General features: G+C 39.1%; 1 protein-coding gene across 4 annotated transcripts in view; it reads right to left on the reverse strand.

Annotated features, from left to right (window-relative positions):
- The window catches only part of ptprz1a (protein tyrosine phosphatase receptor type Z1a), a 55,927-nt gene extending 41,770 nt beyond the window's left edge, over positions 1 to 14,157 (reverse strand). For all 4 annotated transcript variants that reach the window (XM_066668185.1, XM_066668184.1, XM_066668183.1 and 1 more), the window contains exon 1: positions 13,967 to 14,157. In XM_066668185.1, the coding sequence (XP_066524282.1) occupies positions 13,967 to 14,027 (61 nt within the window). In that variant the 5' untranslated portion in view covers positions 14,028 to 14,157. The remainder of the gene's footprint in view (positions 1 to 13,966) is intronic.
- Between the last annotated feature and the right edge of the window lie 5,842 nt (positions 14,158 to 19,999).

Genomic DNA, 19,999 nt, shown 5'->3' on the forward strand with positions numbered 1-19,999 from the left:
ATTAAGATTAGCAAAATTATCACTTTACTAATGAGTCTCAAAAATTATCATCTCTGAGAAAAACCTAAACGTTTGGATCCCTGGTGTGTTATAAACACCAGATGAGTTTAGACCAAATTATTTGCCAAAATACTTTAAGCATTCCTCTTGAAGCAGCTTTGTCTTAGTCTAAGTCACAGGAAATCCTGAAGTATAAGGAATACACAATTTTAAAAGTCTGTTACTCAATGTGAAAATGAGGCCCGTGTCCAGAGGCATCTGACTGACAAGTGCCGTGGGGGTCATCAAACCACAAAGCTCAATGTGGCTCAAATGCTTGAGCAATGGGGCAAACATTGGGTAAAAAAATCAGCCAGTGAATATGTGTGAGTAACCAAATGAATTAACAAGTGTTATTGGTTTTAAGGCCCTGTGTCTGTTTACATATACTACGGACAGGTTCTTCGTTGTTGTTATGCAGAAAGCATGTTTTTTGACAGTGTGACTGGGTTTAGAGTTTACACTTCAATATATAGGATTAGACATGTTATGGTTTTTACAACTAGATTTAAAGTCCTGAATAAAATATTTTACATAAAAATATTTAACTGTAGTAAGGAAATAACTAATAATCCAAACACACTCACTCTCACCTTATATCACTACTACCAGGTTACATAGACTGGGAAGCTGCTTCAGCCAATCAGCATGCAGGAAGTGTAGCTGCACCAGTCCCGGAAAACAAGCAGATCTCCACATGGCCTTTGGCCACTGTGACTTCCCTCCATCCCTCACTCATCGCCATGGACACAGCACCAGTCCAGTTCCTTTCACTCAGACTCTGCACAAGTTTATGTCAATGGGTGACTCTGACCAGTCAACCTTTCCACAGAAACAGTGCCACCTTTTGTGATGCTCACACAATTCTTGTTGTTCTCAGCCATTAGTCAGACTATAAACCTCCTGAGGACAAAAAGCTGCCTCTCTTTTCACCCAATCACTCTGTGAAATATCTGTAAACATTTATAGTGGGGCCGGGAGTGTTTTAAACACGAGGTCCATTTAAACGCTCTGTTTATAGTGGGACAGAGAGCTTTGAGGGGACAGAGAGACATTTTCTCAGAGGAGGTTTATTTAGTTAAAACCTCTCTCAGTCATACAGACTTGCCGCACTGTTCTTGTAACACAGCATCGTTTGCCAGTGAAGGAAATCTTAAAAAAGGGAGCTATAAGAGAAACAAATAAAAGGACCTGGCTCTTCTAATCCACTGTAACCCTACCACTGGGAGAGAAGTACTTTATACTCAGTGACCTGATGCATTTACAGAGACCCATTTTCTCCACAAGACTGCAACAAGTAACCTGAGTATAGGCCACATCTCTGGTCACCTTCTTTTTAACACAGCTTAGCACATTGAGCTCCAAGTGAAATACACTCAGGTATATTAACCTAATATTAATGAATGATTCCACAGGATTGTTTAAGGAACATTACGCACATTTGCATTTACTGAATTTGAAGTTTGCGAAATTAAGAAAAGAATTCATTTATGCATTCATTGTCTGTAACTGCTTATCCAGGTCAGGGTCGCGGTGGGTCCAGAGCCCACGTGGAATCACTTGGTGCAAGGCGGGAACACACCCTGTAGGGGGTGCCAGTCCTTCGCAGGGCAACACATACTCACACACTCACTTACATCTATGGACATTTTTGAGTATCCAATCCACCTACCAACATGTGCTTTTAGACCATGTGAGGATGCCAGAGCACCCAGAGGAAACCCATGCAGACACAGTGATAACACACCAAACTCCTCACAGGCAGTCACCCAGAGTTGGGCTCAAACCCACAACTCCAGGACCCTGAAGCTGTGTGACAGCAACAATACATAGCATCCTTGTCATGTAACATTAGATAGAAGTCCATAGGGCATTACACAGTGGTATCCTGATGGGGACTGAACAATTGAACAAGGACCACCTGAATGATATATCTCAGACTACTGTCAAGCAGGATCTGGTGCAGTTTGTTTGTCAAGGTAAATTTATTTGTATATAATTACAACCTAACGGTGTAGTTATACAAAGCAGTTATACAGAAACATTAAATTACATTACAAAAAAACATTAATTTGCATGTTTTTTGCGCAATACATGCGAAAACGTGAATTGTTAAAACAAACAAATTTAACTCTACACAAATAAACTCTATTAAACACAAATTCTAAATGTAAACAATTGATAAATCCATCTGCTGTTCAGGAAGCTATCTTATAACTGATAAATATAAGGATTTCCTATTTCTGTATTTAATAACCATGATCATTAACACTTTAGAAAAATAATGTCAGCAGTTACCACATTTATTTGTTTCCCAGTCCCTTCCAACCACAAGACAGAGAGGTCTGTAGAGAGTAACAAAAAGTTGGCGACCTCTGCACACCTCTGCCTCTGAATTCACTGACCCCACTCTGTCATTTTACGTGGCCAACCACATAACTTCCTCTTCTATGTCCAGAAGGGTAACCAATGGGAACTATGCTTTCAGATGTATATCTAGGAGCATTCAGTGTGTTAGCTATATTTTTCTATTATTTACTTTGTTTGTGCAGGGCAATGATCTATTAACTTACATATAATCAAATGTCATAGTCACCAACCATGTATTTGATGTGTTTTAGCTCAAGCAATAATGATGCAACTAATAAAACTCTTGATGAGTTGCAACAGGTGTGCTTCAGACAGCAACTGGTATGCAAATGTGCACTCTTATGATGAATTCTTTCAAGAGGGTTGAATAAAAAAGACTGCAGTAGTCATTAAAAGCAGTTATTTTAAATTCTGTGGTTTTCTGTTTTTCTAACGCTTTCAAGCAGAACAGATCAAATAGGGGTCTAATTAACACCTAAAACGGACACAAAAAGGTCAAATGTTGTGATCATTCTGGTAAACCTGGCCTTTTACATAACTGTTAAGGAGAGCACTCTAACTCTATAACTGTACATTTACTTGCCAACATTTTCTCTAAGGGACCCACAATGAGAGTAAAATTAACACAAATATTTTACCTGCAAACATAATTATATTGTTCATCTTGCTTCCTAATTACACAAACATATCAATCATTTATTTATTATCTGTAATTGCTTATCCAGTTCAGGGTTGCGGTGGGTCCGGAATAACTGGGCTCAAGACAGGAACACACCCTGAAGGGGGTGCCTGTCCTTCACAGGATGACACACACCCACACATTCACTCACACACACAAATATGGACACTTTTGAGTCATGAATCCACTGGACAGTGGAATGAACCCACGTGGACACGGGGAGAACACACCAAACTCCTTACAGACAGTCACCCAGAGCGGGACTTGAACCCACAACCTCCAGGTCCCTGGAGCTGTGTGACTGCGACACTACCTGCCAAAAATTCTGGCATTTCCAAAAACATTAAAATATCTACTTTTACTTGTTCGGTAAAGGCCAGTGCCCAGTTGCATAAAATGCTTTAGCTTTTTCCCTAAAGTGTAAATTTTAAGTGAAGATTTTCCCTTAGCCAAGAAAATTACTTCAGTGTGTTGCATAAAACCCCTCAGATGTTTCACCTAACTGAGAGAGAATGGTAAGAAATTTCCCTTCAGGTAAAAGACAACCTTCAGGTCCCTGAAGCTGTGTGACTGCAACACTACCTGCTGTGCCACCATGCCGCCCCACAAACAAATTAATGTATATAAAAGGTAACAACAGATTAAAAGAAAAGTTCTTCACTACTTTCCTTAAAGACTGATGTTTGTTTGTGTGTCTGTGCAAGCACACCATGCAATCCTTGAATAATACTTCTAAAACTACAACTGCATACATAGTTTAGCCTGCTCAGATTAAAATATTATTTTTAAACAAATATTTAAAAAATGAATGAAGTTATCTGCATTGTAAGTCTTCATTTATCATAAACCTTGCTCATAATTCAGTGACTCAGCAAAGTCTGTGCTGTCAGAGAGAGTTTGACAAAACATCTACATGTAGAACAGTAACAGGATGTCCATGTCTAGATGAAAGAAGATGTGCCAGAATTGGGCTAAGGGTCTGTACAAGCAGTCAGAAAATTCACAAATGTGAAGATGCTACCAGGCAGCTTTGAGTCTAAAGCAGTGGATTAGTTTTACTGAGCTGGTATTAGTTCTGGAGCTGGATTAGTTTTACCAGAGGAGGTTCTATAATGTAATGTAAGGGATTTGACTGGCCGATACCCATGGGATATCAGTGTAATTTCCCCAAATTACCACAGATAGCCCAGATTGAAAGTAATTAGCTCAGATATACACATCCAACATTTTACAGCACACAGACTGTACTCTCAGTAACAAATGGTCACACAGTAGGGGTGTAATGCTATATATGTTGTGTGTCCCGACCCCTGTCCCCCCACACCACCAAAAAGACATATCGATTTCATTTATAACCCAGGGTTCACAGTTTGGTATTCGATACAATATTTTGATTAAAAAATATGTCTACATTCCATGACTGAAAGAGTAAAGATAGGAAAATGTCTGAGATTACAGAGGAGAGTTATGCCAAACTTACAGGGAACTCCCGAGTAATGAGATATGTGTTCAAATGACTAGTATGACTGTCAGGGTTGAGCATCTAGGGAATACACTGATGACAGAAGATGGCAAAATCTCAGCAAGAGTAATTGCTAACACCATAGCAAACCTGTACTCAACGTTTATCAGCTAGGTTTGTTTAAGTTTAAAAATCTGTAGTCTAGCTCTTTATAATATATAGAAACAAGAGCAAAAAGAAACTAGGCAAGCCTAGTTTTGCTGGACTGCATTAGCCATAAAGCCATTGTCACAGAGGTGTTTCTGGCATTTCAAAAACAGGAAAGCCCAAATACATACCCTTGCCATTGGAAAGTCTGGAGACATTGGTGCTTCATATTAATGTCTTTGTTTACATGTGGTTTTTATTATGTGATTGTGGTGAACAGAAAATATGGAGGGCAGAACTAATAAATGCAGAAATGAGAAAAGGAGCACAAAGTTTTGTTCATAATGTATAACACAGACATCAGTGTTTTTCTTGTTCATTTTATATAAAAATAAATGCTAGATGATCTACCACCAAAGAAAAAAGCACATGAAGTTTAAGAAGGCTGTGCGCAGCTATATGGAGTTTTATTATGGAAGCAAATCGGTCTCATCAGATTTTGAAGTGTTACCACCTTTGAATTTGTAGCACTGAAATTATGCATCTGAATTTTGTTGCTTTTGAATTTAAGTCTTCATATTTCCACCTCTGAATATTTTGTTTCGCAATTATACATCTGAATATAATTGCTCTTGAATTGAACATAGAATTTTCAAAAACATGTTTTCACTGTTATTATTCGAGATTAATAAACTCAGATAAAAAAAATCACATGCTATGTGATAGGGCAATTATATAAAAATTCCACAGTAAAATTTCAGGATCTTTTGATATCATCTTCAGGATATCAGTAGTCTGTTATATTGTGTCTTTAGTGAGCCTTTCAGATTTTTGAGACACTTTGAAAATAAAGAGATAATATCCGCTCAAGGAAGATAAACGTGTAGTTTTTCCACGATATGGAAGTTGTGTTCGTATTTCGCCATCAAGCGGCGACAGAATGCAACTAGTGCAGCATTTAAGGTGAAAGAGAAAATCCTAATGAATCATTGCATATCCCGGATGTGTACTCTGAATTTTTTAATTCTGAATTTTGGCTTCTCAATTTGGTCTATCCAATTTGAGCAACTTTAAAATATATTGTTTGAATTTATTTTTTTAGCTTGATTTTTTTATCTGAATTTATTAATCTTGAATAATAACAGTGAAAACATGTTTTTGAAAATTCACGAGTTCAATTCAAGAGCAATTATATTCAGATGCATTGTGAAACAAAATATTCAGAGGTGGAAATCTGAAGACTTAAATTCAAAAGCAACAAAATTCAGACGCATAATTTCAGTGCAAAAAAAATCAGGGCTACAAATTCAAAGGTGGTAATATTTCAAAGTCTAATGAGACAGATTTGCTTCCATAGTTTAATAAACACACTAACACTACAAAATGTCCCCCAACATAAAGACACACTCACTCACACAAAATAAGACTAATTCAGCAGTCCTCCTCTCTCTGTGAGATATATATGGACATTTTGCAGAGTTCCAAGCCATCCTGCTGAGCTTGTGAACTAACCAAGGCACAGGCTCTGGCTAATGCGCGTGGTGTTGCACCAAACACAGCCCCAGAAACACACACAAACTGAGGGTGTTCCTGTTTTGTTTCCTATTATTCAGCCAGAGTTCACGCTGAAGTATGTACTGTTGGAATTACATTTTACTAAATGTTTTTTTCAGGCTCACGAACCAGTTTATGTCGATGGAATTGTGTCCCTGAAGGGGGTGCCAGTACTTCACAGAGCAACACACACACACACACACACACACACACACTTACACATTCACTCATACAGTTACACCTATGGACACTTTTGAGTCACCAATCCACCTACTAACATGTGTGTGTGTTTTTTGTTTTTTTTGACTGTGGGAGGAAACTGAAGAACACCCAGATGAAACCCACGTGGACACGGGGAGAACATACCAAACTCATCACAGACAGTCACCTGGAGCAGGACTCGAACCCACAACCTCCAGGTCCCTGGAGCTTTGTGACTGCGACACTACCTGCCAAAAATGGTGGCATTTCCAAAAACATTAAAATATCTACTTTTACTTGTTCGGTAAAGGCCAGTGCCCAGTTGCATAAAACAGCTTAGCTTTTTTCCTAAAGAGTAAACTTTAAGAGAAGATTTTCCCTTAGCCCAGGAAATTACTTCAGTGTGTTGCATAAAACCCCTCAGACGTTTCACTTAACTGAGAGAGAATGGTAAGAGATTTACTGCAGATTTTGGGGGCTCCACTGTTAGAGCAGCTAATTAAAAGAATTTTTAAATCTGCATACGTGAAGAGGTTAAGAGAAGAATGTTTATGTCCCTATACACTCTCTACGTACGCTGCGTAGGCACCCGCAAATTAACAAAGGACCCCTCGTCTACCCCTTGCGTCAAATTAGGGAGAGTTAGTGTATCAGAAGATGAAGTGAAACTGTCCTTCAGGATGTGAAGAGGGGGAAAATACCCCACGTGTTTGAGCTGCGGGAACAGGTTGGTTTGTTAATAAACAACTGCTACTTACAAGGCAATTTATTAATCATGACAACGAGTTAATAAAAGTTACATTTAGTAACTTACATCCCTGTCATCTGCTAACCCCTACTGTAACATGTGCATTTGGGGTTTTATTGATGAGGTGTGTTTGCGTTTGAATTAATTGAGGACGTAGCCTAGGTTTATGTGTAGTTTCATGTATGTTCCATGCAAGAGATGCCACTGAGTATGTCCGTATAAAAAATGTGTCCTAATTACATTACTATTCTTTACCTCCAAGGACCACCTCTGCTCTTTCCTTCAAGCTCATCTAAACCTTTAAATGCAAATTCAAGCATATTCTCCCCACCTCACAAGGTTTAACTTTAAACAACACTATTCAAGTACAAACTTTAGTTTAAGATTTATTTTAGGATTATTACTGTATTTTAAAATAAAGCACAAGTCAATTTATAGAAAGTCTCAGCAGAAACTCTGTTAACATTAGAAATGTTGCTAGCCTGTTACCTTAACAAATATGTTCTTTTTTTGACAATACTGATTTTTTTTTTTTGCATTACAGCATTAAGATACTGGTAATCAGTATCTTCCAATTAATATTTTCTGCTAAAATAAGCTGAAAAAGCCCCACAACTACAACTAAGAGCCATTAAAAACTCTAATTAGCCAGACAGTACACATTTGAAGGTTTGATCAAACAATTACACTATCCGTTCAATCCCAGTGAATTGGCTGCCAATAAGAAGAGTACAAAGTTCTGAGGAATGTGAGAGGTACTCAGCAAAGGAGCCCACCACTCCAATACTTTTTATCTCGTGCCTTTCATTCATAGCAATGGTTTTACAAGCTCAGCCTGGTAAATATCCAAACTATAAATGTACAAAAAACAAAAAAGACTACAGCAGAATCTCGGCAAGTAGGCTTAATTGCTAATTGCTTTTCACCTGCTCTAAGCAACAGTGGTTTTCCCTGGACCATACGGCACAGACAGGGTGAACTGGATTAACGAGAATCAGCCTCATTAAAAGACTCTGAAGATCTCCCATTATTTCTTTGATGGCCTCGAGTGCCCAGGCGAGTAGCTATTTGGAGTGGTATCCTAATTGAAAAGGGCACAGATTCTCAGATGGGAAAGGGTGGGTAACTGGAGGATTGTTAACCACTCTGGGCAGGCTTTGTCCTTGACTGACCCTGAAAAGTTTGCAGGCAGGTTGCCGTGCCAACTCAGTGAGCCACACTATCACACCATCTCATACTGGGAGAGTTTGTTGGCCCAAGCTGGCTGCTCAACCAAGATTGACTTTTTACTCACAATGCTCACTTGCACCAGAAAACTATGCTCCAGTAACATGAGATTTGTGCAAATATATTATTTGGTGAAAGAACGTCCACCTGCATATTTACTCCACAGTTTTATTATAAAGGCAAGTATACTTCCAATAAAGAACCATTTCTGTATTGTACTTACATGTTTTATAGTATAATAAATTCTTAAATATGCCTTTAACATACACTACTAGGTTACAATTTCACTAGCTGCTAATTATTACTTAAACAGCGGATGTAATCTGAAACCTTAGCATTAATTGGAGTGACATAAATATATTTAGTTTGAATGCAATGATGAAATTTAAGCAAGCAACAAAACAGTTACAAATGCTGCAAAAATGTGAAACTTGTCACCTGTAGAAATGTCAAATGCTGTTAATTTGTTTACCAAATATGAACCAACCATAGTAGCCAACAATAGTAGTTAAAATCTAGCTGCTCATGTGCTATATATTGATATATTGATAACTCTAGTTGTACACTGTACACATCGCTGTCTAAAAAAAAAATGTATCTCCATTTTTGAAAATTTTTGGTTTAATACATCATTTGAATACAACATTTGCCCTTCATATTGTGTGAAATATTGAACCAGTAGAATAGATGACCAATAGAAATGCTTCAGAATGACCTGAAATAAAACTTTTTTACATTGATTTTCATTGAGTTTGAGAAGCTTTTTCCCCTTCTTCTGTAAAGTTACTATTTTTGGAGAAAGGTTTTCATTATTCAGTGATGAATCGGTATAATGAAGTAAAATAACACCACTGTTGCTCTTTCTTTCTTTTTTTTTTTTATATTAGTATGAAAATGTTCATAACAGTCAGGCATTAACTGAAAAAAAAAACACTTGATGTCAAACCTACAAACCTACCATTAATGTAATATACAAAGCTTGTTGTGGTCAAAGTACAACTTGGAATCTCTTCAACAGTGGTTGGGCTAAATGGCTAGAAGCTAAGCAGTCTAATCACCTCTAATCACAACTTATCATTATCCATTGAAAAAAAAAAGCTCATGTCTTTATCCAAGCTCTGCCCTGGACAGATTGAGACACGTTTGAAAGATCGTACAGAGGCAGATGACTGTGTACCACCTGCAGCTCAGCCTCAGGGTCAGTCAGCTGCTTCCATTAGACACAGATGTACATCAGTGCTAGTCTGCCAATGAGAGAGGAACTTTGTAAAGCCTCCTAACTATACTTTGTAAGCTGACACATGCTGCATGGTGTTAAAAGCACTTAGGGCAAGCAAAACAGGATGGCCCGCTAAATAAGCACTAGTAGGTGTGTTGCTGTTAGGTCAAAAGACCAGACAGGCATGACAGATATGACAAACATTTTGAGCCAAAGAATGCACCTGCTATGGAAGTGGTAAATAAACAAGCATGCAGATAGAAAACCACCCTGACTCAGTTTCTTTCTCCAGCTTTCACCACTCAGGAAGCTTAAATTCCTTCCAGTTGGCTGCTGGGTCTTTGACCTTGCCCTACATGAACACTCAGTACAATCAGCTCAACATTTTGAATTACCTGAAATAACGTGTTTTTGGAATTACAAATACATTTGGGCTTTTTCTGTAAACTTAAAAATACCAAGATGCTTTATTTACAATGTAAATTATGACAGTGATAATTCTACATGTAGGTTCAATCCATGACTGTGAGGTGTTTAATGTGTTCCCCCTGTATCTGCAAAGGTTTCCTTCCGGTGCTCCAATTTCTTCCAACAGGCTATAAACACTGGTAGGTGGATTGGCCATGCAAAGTGTCCAAAGGTGTTTGTATGTGTGAGAGAGAGTCTGTGATGCCTTGTTATTGACTAGCACCCAATGATTCCTGGCAGACCCTAGACCCATCACAACCCTGAACTGGGTAAGCAATTACAGACAATGAAGGAAAACATTATTCAATGTTAGCCAAAAATAAATAACCTCTGAAATAATGGTGAGATTCTAACTCCATCAGCAATATAATGCAACCACCACAAACTGAAACCAGACTGCCTCTTTCTCTGTCTCATCCAGGACTCATCAATGGCCTTTACCATACAAGCCTTCCACTTTCTTTCATCTGTATTCCAGTCTAGTCCAGGGACCATCAATATCTGAGACACTTCCAGACCACACAACTCAGAGACCTCTAAAGAACAGTAGGAGAACTCAATGCTTCTTTACCAGCTCCTCAACAGGCCTCCTGTTGTTCCCTCAAATTGGTGATGGGAGAAGGCCTTTGAGGCAGCCCTGCTCCACTGTCATTAATTAAGTGGCTAGTCAGGGCCACTGACCCTGCTGGCAGAGCAGCACCAGGGCACCAGCAGAGCCTGTCACCCCACACACATGATGATGAAGATGCTAAGCCCATGAGTGAAAGAGAGAGAGGGGGAAAAAGGGACAGCTGATGGTAAACAGCCTCAGAGAGCATGTAGATAGATGATCAGCAAGCAGATGAGGACACCGCAAATGAGAAATGAGAAAAATCACATAGGTGCTTTCAACAGTGGGAAGGGGTCAGAATGAACCCTACAATCAGTCCCATAAACAGCAAGCTGCAATGCACTATGACACCTTTCTGCCACAGCCAAAATGATCTTTTTCAGCAAATTCTGTTACACTTCTGTGGAATTGGACGAGATGGGCTAACTTTCACTGACCATGCGCATCAGTGACCCTTGGACGTCCACGACCCTGTCACATATTCACCGGTACCAACCACTGCATACCAGCAACACTCCACAAATCCTGCAGTCTTGAAGATGCTCTGATACAGTCGGCTAGGTTTCACAATCAGACACTTCTCAGACTCACTCAGATCCTTCTACTTGCCCATTTTTGCACATCAACTTCTAGAACCGACACTCCACTTTCTGCCTAACTCACCTCTGGACAGATGCCACTGCAATGAGATAATGTTATTTACTTCTCCTTCTAGTGGTTTTAATGTTGTGGCTGACCAGTGTAGATTTTAACTTTACTTCACCAGCTCCTGCATGAAGATCCAGCATAATTTTGTATTAAATATGTAAAACACATGGTGTACATTCAAACTGAAGCCAACAAATCATGACACACCTAACCCATGCCCAAAATACAGATTCTCTAAACATCACTTACAAACGGGGGGTGTAAATTGGAATCATTTCATAATTGAACACAAAAGAAGTTCAATAAATACAATACAACTAAGTGCAATAAACTTTTTAATACTTTCCGATTCAAGACAGGAATAATATACTGGGAAGCAGCAATGCATTTAAAATAGGAATTCAAGCTGGACATAATTATAAAGTTGGTACAGAGTGAGTTAGAGACTTGAAGAGAGGGAAGAGAACACAGAAGGGGCTTGAACCCATTTGAAAGCTTTTCTTCAACTGGCTAGATTCTTAGAAACAGAAAGTGAAAGGCAGGGCAGCCAAAAAGGTTCTAGAGCTGTTGACACTTTCATAGTGGGTTCAGATCATACAGACTCAAAAGTGCATAGAGAACACAAACACAGGCACACACACACACACACATATAAAAGTACTTGACACCCCGACATCCACCCACCCATTCCAAAAATGCATCCTGCTCCATCACTACTGGGACAAATCAGGGGCCTGTCTGAGTGTTACTCTCACATGCCATATACAATGAGCCTCCCCCTCCCAGGCTGGCTGCCTGTGTCTCAGTGCGCCTGTGAGCGCTGGCTGCCTCTTGCCAGCCCAGGCACAAAACAAATCGAGCAGCTGACAGCATAATTCACTGGGGGGACTAGGCCCATGGCCCTGGGCTGTCCAGCAATGGGGATTTGGCTCTTTCCTGGAGCCCCCCTGGGTCCATTCAGCTATGGCCTCACTCACTGTCCCATGGAGGAGAGAGACAAGACTCAGTGCGTCCTGTGTGCATGCCTGAGTGAATACGCTTGAGACTAATACCAACTAATCTGGTCATCAAATGCCCCCACTGCCGCTGAGGGGAAATCTGCTCCCCTTTTTCACCAGCAGTAGCAGACTGGACTAGGTGGGTGTGCGAGTCAAATTGCCACAAAAAAGGAGAAATAAGAGAGAGAAAGAGAGAGAGAGAGAGAGAGAGAGAGAGAGAGAGAGAGAGAGAGAGAGAGAGAGAGAGAGAGATTTTATTGAACCTTTATATAAAGAGTGTTTATGATAAAAAATTTAAAAAACTACATTATTACAGACATGCACTGAATAAACACACAGAGCTCAAACTGTCCACAAACATCAAGGAACATGCATCTAAGCGGAGCATGTGGTTCAACTCTCCCTACAACATGCCCTTCATAGGTGGATACCCACTCATGGCACATGAGAAGGAGGGGCCTATGGAACCCAAACATGCTACTGATTGACAGCTCTGCAGTATACAGCCACCATCTGTCACAAGCTCAGCCCTCAAAAAACAACACAGGCACTTTCACAGTAGAAAACACAAGGCAGTGGCCAAAAAGCACCAGCGAAAAAACGTATCTATAGAGCAGCACTTGGGAAAACAGATGGCGCAAAGATCCACCTTTCATTCACAAGACAGTAAGTTTTTCTTCCGTAAAGGCTTACGGGCTCCAAAAGATTGAGCCTCGTTCTTTGTGCCACAGATTTCATGAAAGAATCAATGAGGGCACCAAACTGAAAGGCATGAATAAAATGAAGGGGCTGAGTGTAGAGGTCTATAGCAGAGTCTCTTTTTTTATTGTTTAATTGACTTGCACTTTCAGAGTCGGACCTGTAAACCTGAGATCATCGTGTTTGCAGGAAATATTGACACTAACCATTATCAGTATTTTTGTGCTGCATGACTTTTAAGAGAACTGACTGCACAAAAATATGACTTAAAAAACCTTCTAATCAAATGAGTTTGCTGTCTTTTTCACAGAAGGTTCATTTAAGTTTTGGTCTTATGTTTGTACTTGTCCAGGAATGTGGAAATGTATTTACTTGTGAGCAGCAATAAAGACTATATGCTTTCCAGTGCTTGGGTACCAGGATCTGACTTCTGGAATGTAACATCCTGCCCTGAAGCATCAGTTATTTAACATTTTCTACCTCTGTAGGTTATGGCACCATTATCGCTTTAATTTCACTTAGGTTACATAAACACTTCCAGTTCTGTCCTCAGAATCAAACTTTTCATTCTTAGTAGAGCATCCTCCCTGTGAAAACAAAGGGCTCATTTGAATAGATAAAACCCTTACAAAATTTCAGATGGCCATTCTAGTTTGAAATTCACAAATAAATACATCTATGTTTTACTAATAAGAACTTGCCAAACACAAACCCAGCCTGTCTAAACTGGTAATGCTATAGATTTATAAAATGTACGAACAGGGACATATTGGCTTTATAAAGTTACATTAAAATAAGGCGTTGTCAGAACAATAAATAGCTAAATTAAGCTGCTCAGTAGCACACACTACATTACCTCAGCCAAGTGAAATGAACGAAATGAATCCAGATACACACCTATTTGACAGATGAGCAACAGAGCCAGCCAAAGTGCACATTTACTGTGGAAAGCTTCCATATTGTTTATGAAGAATGCGAGGAGAAAACAAAAAGAGAACCGTGAGGAGGAACACGGAGGCAGGAAAAGTCCACACGCGCCGGAGAGGTGTACAATCACATCAGCGAGAGGCTCGGGCGGCTGCCGCTGTCACGCGTCCTCAGGCGCCATCGCGCTCAATGAACGGCTCCGAGAGAGAGAGAGAGAGAGAGAGAGAGAGAGAGAGAGAGAGAGAGAGAGAGAGACCGCGAGGGGGCGCCGCCCACAACACACACACACGCATACACAGCGTACACGACGTGTTGTGGTGTATTTTACCTCGGTGTAACCGCTGTTTAAACTCAAATGACCATGTATATTTAGCTTGTATTTAAAACGTTTTCGTTCATTATTTTGACTCTGCTGACTCTATGTATCTGTTAGAGAACAATGCTTTTGACTCACTTTCTATATGGATATATTTCTTCCAAATATCGTCCACGTTAATGCTGTTGAACCCTGACATCATCAGAACGGCAACTTCAATAACAGCCCAAATAAACCTGGAAGATTTATCAAGTGTGGTCCCAGTAAACAATTAGCCGTTGATTCAACGTTGAAATAACGTAATGACTGCCGTCTAATCAACGTTCTCTTAAGGTTGAAAATGAAAGTTGAAAAGACGTCCAAACACCGACATTGAAAAGACGACTATTAGACGTATTTTGGACGTCAATTGACGTTATTAATTGGTCCCGAAATAAATTACTTGTATAAAACGCGTTTTGAACGTCCACTGACGTTATCGATTGGCCACCACTTAACTAGCTTAACGTCCATTGACGTTTAAAATATGTCCTTGACGGACAAACTACTTTTAGTCCAGGAACGTTCCTTGTTTACTGGGGTAGCTAAGACATCAAGGATCATGATAGGAAACACTTTCAATGGCTAATATTGGTGTAGTGCTGAATTAAGTAGTATTCCTTTAATATATATTTTTCAAATATTTAAAGTTTAACAATTTACTTAAATATGCTTAAAGTATGTATGTTGTTTTATTCATTGTTGCTCTGCTCAAATGTCAGGAAATCAAATAAAATTTAGGTCATTTTCAGGAATATGAATGCTGTTTTGGTTTATACCACGAGCAGGGTACATAAAAATATGTACAGCTATCTGCTGGGTATTAGTGCCAGTAATATCATTAGCACAAGTAACCATGAGTGACCTTCATAAAAGATAAAATAAACAGCATCCACAATATCCGGCCTACCACTCACTAAGTTGTTTTCAGTCTGTTAAGTTAGCTGAGCTAAAGAGTAGAGCTACAGAGAAGGATAAATGTGTTAAACCAAAAGCCTTTTTTGTTTTTTTGCCAGTCAGTGTTTTGGTGATCAGTTTTTTGTTGCTAAGACCTATGACCTCTTGACTTTAAGGAATGGGTTAAGTAAAATGGGCTAGCAAAATGGCAACTAGTAGATATTCAGTGACCCTGAAATTGAAGTGTAAAGCCAGCGATGTGACACCACTCAGTGTGAGATGAAGAGGGGGAGTCCTGAGGGCTAGATAAGCTGAAAGGATTCTACCAGACTGCAAAGTTGCAAGACCTTCAGCTTACAGATGGTCATGCGTAGGGGGGGGCCATGATGATTGTCACATGATTGTCCAGTAAGATAGTACATACTTTACGTTAAACTGATCACCGAAAATATACATGTTTATATATTTGCATGTTTTCAGTGTGAAATCTGACATTTCATGATATTTTCATTAGTCTAAGAAGGCTATACACATGGATATTTCACTACCACCTCTTATTTTTCTACACTCATTGTCCATATTCTCCATCTGAGGGAGAGCAACAGATGGAATACAGTCTGTAACTTAGCCCATAGCACTAAATAATGTGTCATTCCCAAACAGGCCAATCACTCCCTTCTTCAGTGTTTTTGCGGAAAGTGTTTTTCAGATCAAATTGTTTGGAAGGGAATACCTCGTGTACTTCAGAAAATATTAAAGTTTAGTTTAACTTTTTTCTCCAGCCCTTTACAGAACTTTAATATAGAATCTGAGCTCATCAATAAAAGAACACATTTTTTATTTTTTTTTTATTTTAGTGTCACTGGCTAAGAAACACATTTTATTTTTTTAGTCTACCCTTCATGTTCCATATGTTAGTGTTAAGCTGACACAGGTGATGACGGTTCTTCCTTTGGAACAACTGACTTAATTTTTATCAGAAAACACATACATTTTAGCAGATACAGCAGACACTGGTATCTTATCTTGAAGACTGGCTATACATTATTTTAGTTATGCACTCGTCTGCTTTTAGTCTGTATTTCTTTGTCATGTACAAAGGTAATTGAACCTGTCTCTCTAATGCAAATGTTAATATGTGAAGAAAAGAACAGTAATGCGAGATAAAAATTATCTGAATCAAAAACTGCAACTGGAGAATATTTTCTTATATAACATTGATGAACCAGTAGAAGAGAAAATGGATTGAGGTTTTTGTGGAGGTTGTTGGTCATAGTTTGGAAGAAAGGGATCATTCCAAAAGAGTGGAGGAGAGCAAGCGGCATCCTTATGCCTAATGAGAAAGATGCTGTGGGTTTAGAACAGTTTCGATCCATAAGTCTTCTTAATGTGGAGGGCAAGTTTTTCGTTAGTGTAATAGCGTGGAGACTTGCTGTTTATTTGAAAGCAAACAAATTAATTGATACATCAGTACAAAAGGAAGGGGATTCTGACTTTGCAGGATATTTGGAACATAGCAGCATGATCTGGCATCTGATTCAGACAGCAAATAACGAGGGTAGGTATTTACATATCTCCATAAATAAAATATGCCATATAATTTTATTAGGCTTGTTAAAGTATATTTTGAGGATATTCAGTTTTGCTTTAGTACAGGAGAATTTCATGACAGCAGTTAGAAATAGGTATAATGGGTGGATGTATGATTTGACATTTATCATTTATGATGGCAATGGAGGTAATAATTAGGACGTCTAAGTGGGTTGTAGGCGGTGAGATTTTGTGAGGTGTTTTCGGCTCCCCCCAGGTTTTACATGGACAACATGACAACCCTGACTACTGTGCCTTGCACATGGCAGTTTCTGGGGAAGTTAAATGATAATATAAGGTTGACTAGGCTGAAAGTTAATCCAAGCATGTTAAGAAGTCTGTCAACTGTCAAATCTTGTGCAAGAAAATGTTGTGATGGAAGGAGGACTGATCCCTACAGTACTGGAGAGACCAGTGAAGAGTTTAGGTAGGTGGTATAATGCAGCACTAAATGATCCCAACCAAGTTGTGGGAATAAAGGCTGAATTGGTGAAGCCTATTAAAAGCAATGATAGATCATGTCTGCCAGGGAAGTTGAAATTGTGGTGTCTGCAGCTTGGCTTAATGCCTCGTATTAGATGGCCGTTGACAGTTTATGATGTTCCGGTCACAGAAGTAGAGAGAATGGAAAGGGTTATGAACAAAGCTATAAGGAAATGAATAGGGGTGCCACAATGTTTAAGTAGTGTGGCATGGTATGGGAGAGGGGTCCAGGATTTATAACGCAGCACCAGTCACAAAAATGGGAAGGAGGTGGAATCCGCAAATGGCCATGCAGGTAGCCAGGAGCTCATTAGAGCTATGGGATGTGATTGGCCAAGTGCAATGTGGAAGAGCAGGCCTTGGGTCAGGTGATTCTTGGAAAGCCTTTGGTAAGGCCACATCACCAGAGAGAAGGCAAATGATGACTAGTTTTATTCACAGTTTGACATCAGGGGCTGGAAACTAAGGGCAGCTGTGAAGGAGTTATCAGAAACAACTGAAAGGTCTAGTCAGTGGTTGTGGATAGCACAGACTAGTTGAGGAAATACACTGTAGAGGTGCTGTTGTGATTGTTGGTGATGTAGCATGTAAAGTTCACATGGAACTGGTGACACTGAGCATGCATTAATGGTGCCAGTGGGGCTAGGTACAGTCTTAGTTTTCATGGAGGCCAGTGTGGATTTACAGTAGTTGATGGTAAAATGTGAGGTAGGACTATATAGCTAGCTTGGAGGGGGGTGGGTCTGGGATGCCATACTTCACTGTTAAGTCTTCTGGAGGTGTCATTGGCTTAATTCAGTGAAACACTGACAAGGGGAGGTGCCTACCTGATGACCCCTGTGAAGACCTAGTGATACAGTGGGTGGTTTGGGTGCTCGTGATGAGCTCAAAGAGTAACCGTAGATGTTAAGGGGAGTTGGTTGCTGATCGGATCATGAAAGGCGACCTTAGTGGTTAGGTATAGAAACAATGAGTGATAACAGGATTTTTTTGTGGCTGCAGGTAGGAAGAGAGTGAAGTTATGTATTGGCATAGGATATTTTACATCTTATTTTGTGTATAATGTATAATGTATGTATACATGTATGTGTTCAGGTACTTTGGTAACAAAAGGTCTGATTCCATCCACAAAGGAGATCCTAAAATGTCTGTAATATTCTACTATGGTCCTCATCTGGTGGCTATGCGAATATATTTGCATAATTTACTCAGGATTATCTTTAATTTATGCAGCGTCTACACTTCACTTGTTAGATTTTGAGTTTCCAGGGGGCCCACAAAACTGCACTTGCACACAGGGAGGAGGCATTGTTTTGTGCGTGTGTGTAATGTGTGTGTGTGAGACTCTGAGAGAGAGAGAAAGAGAGAAATACATAGAGATAGAGTGAAAGAGATAAGGAGAGTGAAAGAAAATACAGATTAAAAGAAAAGCAAACAAAACATTAAGAAACAAAAGAAAGAAAGAAAGAATAAAATAAGACTGTTTAAGAAGAGTTTCAAATAATTTTCCGATTCATACTTCAATATAACTTTTATACAGGTATCTTAGGGACTACATGTTAAGCCTTTGTTTTTGAAGTTGTTTCTTTCCAGCAAACCCATTGCTACCTGTAAAAAATGCTACCTAATTTTAGTTTAATGATTATCATCTTTCTTTTTTCAAACTTCTGAAACCTTTATGCACCTTCACACGTACTTCCAAGGCAGAGAACACTGTTTTCCACACTACTGAATTTTTACTCTACAGAATTTTTAGATTCATAGCTGTAGATGGATAAGTGACTGCGGCAACATGGACCAAATATATTTAATAAGGCGAAGACACATTTGCTTACTGCAGTTTCTTATTCAAAACAAATTACATTTGGGACTTGAATCTAAATGCAATTTATTACAGACAACTACAAAACATCAGAGAAGAAAAACTCTCTTAGCAATCCATTTAAACTTTACGTGATCTCCATTTTTTCTAGTGGTTCAATTTCTGTGACAACAACAGCATCACAAAACATAATTTCCAGAAATATTGAGAGTGAAAACAACTCTTGAGGATGGATGGACTGGAATAAATATGTGTTTACTTGTCTCACTCATTCACCTCTCTAGACTCTCAGCTCTGTGGACAAACAGACCTCCAAGATGCTAACTGAGCCCATCTACAGTAGGTCACAATATGTCAACTTTTTAGAGATATTCCTTAAAAGGATTGCATTCAGCTACTAGGACCGGTAGATTTACTTCAAATGTAAAACAGATTGCAAAAGAGGGTGTTAAAATGAGCCAATTCCAATTCTCTTCATTTAATATCTCTGGGACAAGTTTAAGGTGTGTTTGAATGATCCTGTCCTCATGGATGCTCTCATGTCTGAATGCCATCAGATCCTTATATCAAATGTTTCAGAGTCTAGTGTAAAGTCTTCGCAGTACTGTAGAAGCTGTTACTGCAGGAGACAAATTCTCTGTTACTTTTCCTGTCAAAGGATAGGTTCATTGAACTGGTGTCTACAAATTGTTGGCCATCATGCGATCAGTAAAAATGAACTAATAACGAATAATAAAATGGAATCTGAAAATGAAAAAGTGTTAAATTAATTGAAGCAAGCAATCATGTGTTATAACACAGAAAATTAATGAACTAGAATTTAATCTGAATAGAATTTCATTAGTCTATGCTCTAG

Source organism: Hoplias malabaricus, chromosome 4 (assembly GCF_029633855.1).
Source record: "Hoplias malabaricus isolate fHopMal1 chromosome 4, fHopMal1.hap1, whole genome shotgun sequence".
In the NCBI taxonomy this organism is placed as follows: Eukaryota; Metazoa; Chordata; class Actinopteri; order Characiformes; family Erythrinidae; genus Hoplias; species Hoplias malabaricus.